Source organism: Watersipora subatra, chromosome 8 (genome assembly GCF_963576615.1).
Source record: "Watersipora subatra chromosome 8, tzWatSuba1.1, whole genome shotgun sequence".
Taxonomy (NCBI): Eukaryota; Metazoa; Bryozoa; class Gymnolaemata; order Cheilostomatida; family Watersiporidae; genus Watersipora; species Watersipora subatra.
This window is the reverse complement of record NC_088715.1, coordinates 39215826-39217697: the sequence shown is the minus strand read 5'-3', so window position 1 is coordinate 39217697 and position 1872 is coordinate 39215826. Positions and strand designations below refer to the sequence as shown.

The 1872-nt window shown below is 38.6% G+C and overlaps 1 protein-coding gene across 1 annotated transcript; it reads right to left on the bottom strand.

Annotated features, from left to right (window-relative positions):
• Positions 1-959: 959 nt before the first annotated feature.
• Positions 960-1559, bottom strand: LOC137402541 (uncharacterized). Its single transcript, XM_068089043.1, has one exon. It carries the CDS (start codon positions 1557-1559, stop codon positions 960-962), a length of 600 nt encoding a protein of 199 aa, XP_067945144.1.
• Positions 1560-1872: the final 313 nt, after the last annotated feature.

The window sequence follows — 1872 nt, the reverse complement described above, 5'->3', positions numbered from 1 at the left end:
ATCTTCATTCTGCACAACAATTAAAGTCCAAATGTTGGTTTATTTTTAATTTTTTGTGTGTTGTGTTGTACAGAACTGAGAGTGCTCTTATTAAATTTATGAAAAATTCAGTGTTTATTTTGATGATGTTTCAATGATAAAAAATTTGCAAAATGATGTGGTTGCACGTTGGCGAACATTGATAAAAAAAGTTTATCATTTAAAAAAGTTAAAAAGTTTAAAACTGCGTTCTGGAAAAAACCAACCAATCAAAACAGATCTCGCGCCCGATTAAGTTGGGATAGAGAATGCTTAGCGTCATCGCTTTGCAAGAGCTTGCTGAGCAAGTGCTTGCGCAAATTAGCACCACACAGCGCAACATTGTATTAAATATCACCTAGCGTGTTTTCACACTTAATCTTTCCTAACACAAGAAGTTGTTAACATCACGGAACATCACTTACTACAGTGTAGATTCTTTAACAACTTTGGAATGCAGTCTAGTGCTGCAAGAAGTAGCGTCAACCCCCAAGCTGAATGTCAGAGGTGCTACACCAGCGCAAGGCAGCTTTCTATGAAACACCTAAAGTACATGTACTGCCTATACTATTTCTTCGATGTGATGGTTTCAAGATTACAAGATATTATTGTTGTGGAATGTGAGTATTACAAGTTCATTATATTGTTGTGGAATGTGATCCACTGAGAGCTGAGCCTAGGGCTAAGATGAGCCGGGTTGTGCTCAGTCAGGCAGAATAACGAGGTGAAAGTTAAGCCAATCCGAGCCAAGCCAAGCCGAGCCAGCTGAGTAGAGCCAAGGCGAGCCGAGTAGAGCCAAGTCAAGCCAAAGCCGAGCCAGTCAAGACCAACCAAGTAGAACGAGAAGCAGGCCTACCCGCTATATAAGCCTGAACATTTGTGCTAGAGAGCAGAGCTGTTCTGGGCCTGTTCATTGCCTGTGCTTGATTATTCTTGCACTCTTATGAACTAAGCAGAAATATATATATCGTTGTTGTAGAGAGTACAAGTTTTCCCAGTTTACACCAGACTTCCTCAGTGATGAAGTTGTCACAGGCTCCTGTATCTAACTCCATTTCTACGATTTGTTCCTCTATCTCAATACTCTTTTGAAGTTGTTCCATATGTATTCTTCGAATAGTTTTAAGCTGTTGTTTTGGTGTAGATTTCTGTGCTATAGGCCTTTTATTAGTAATTGCTTTTATTTTTCGGCAGGCAACTCCTAGATGTCCTAACTTCTGGCAAAAAATACATGTAGCAGATCTGTATGGACATTCCTTAGCAGTATGTGTAGTTTTATTGCATCTGTAGCAATTGAAAGTTCTCTGTCTTGCTTCTTTGTAGTTTGAAGTTCCTGTTGGTGTCTTAGTTCTATGATCTGGTTGTACCTTGTTGGCTTTTTGTTGCTCTCCATATACGGTTTCCTTGGCTATCTTGGCTGCATCTTTTGTTTCTGTCGCAATTTCAATAGCTCTTTTAAAAGATAGCTCAGTTTCTTTTACTTTGAACAGTGCTTTGAGAACTGCTTCATTATTTACTGAGCAGACAAACCGTGTTCTCATAGCTTCATCTAATGGATCATCAATATTAGAAAAGTCTCATGTGGTCGCTTCCTGTCTAATTCTATTTGCTAATTTATGAATAGTTTCTCCAGGTTTCCTTTTCATAGTACTCCAGAACACCAGTACTTCATAGTACTCCTTTTATAACGCTCGCATACTAAAAATCATGTAGGATCATATTGTTCTTTTAAGAAATGATCTATTTCCTCCATGGTGACTTCATTTATAAGTTTTGGAGTCTCCAGTTGGTCAGCCATGTTGCTGATCTGTTTGTAGAGAACAGGTGACCGATTAATTAAGAACATGTTAGCTT

What these genes read in the sequence shown, in the direction of transcription:
- LOC137402541 (XM_068089043.1), bottom strand. Translation starts at nt 1,559, where the DNA reads ATGAGAACACGGTTTGTCTGCTCAGTAAATAATGAAGCAGTTCTCAAA.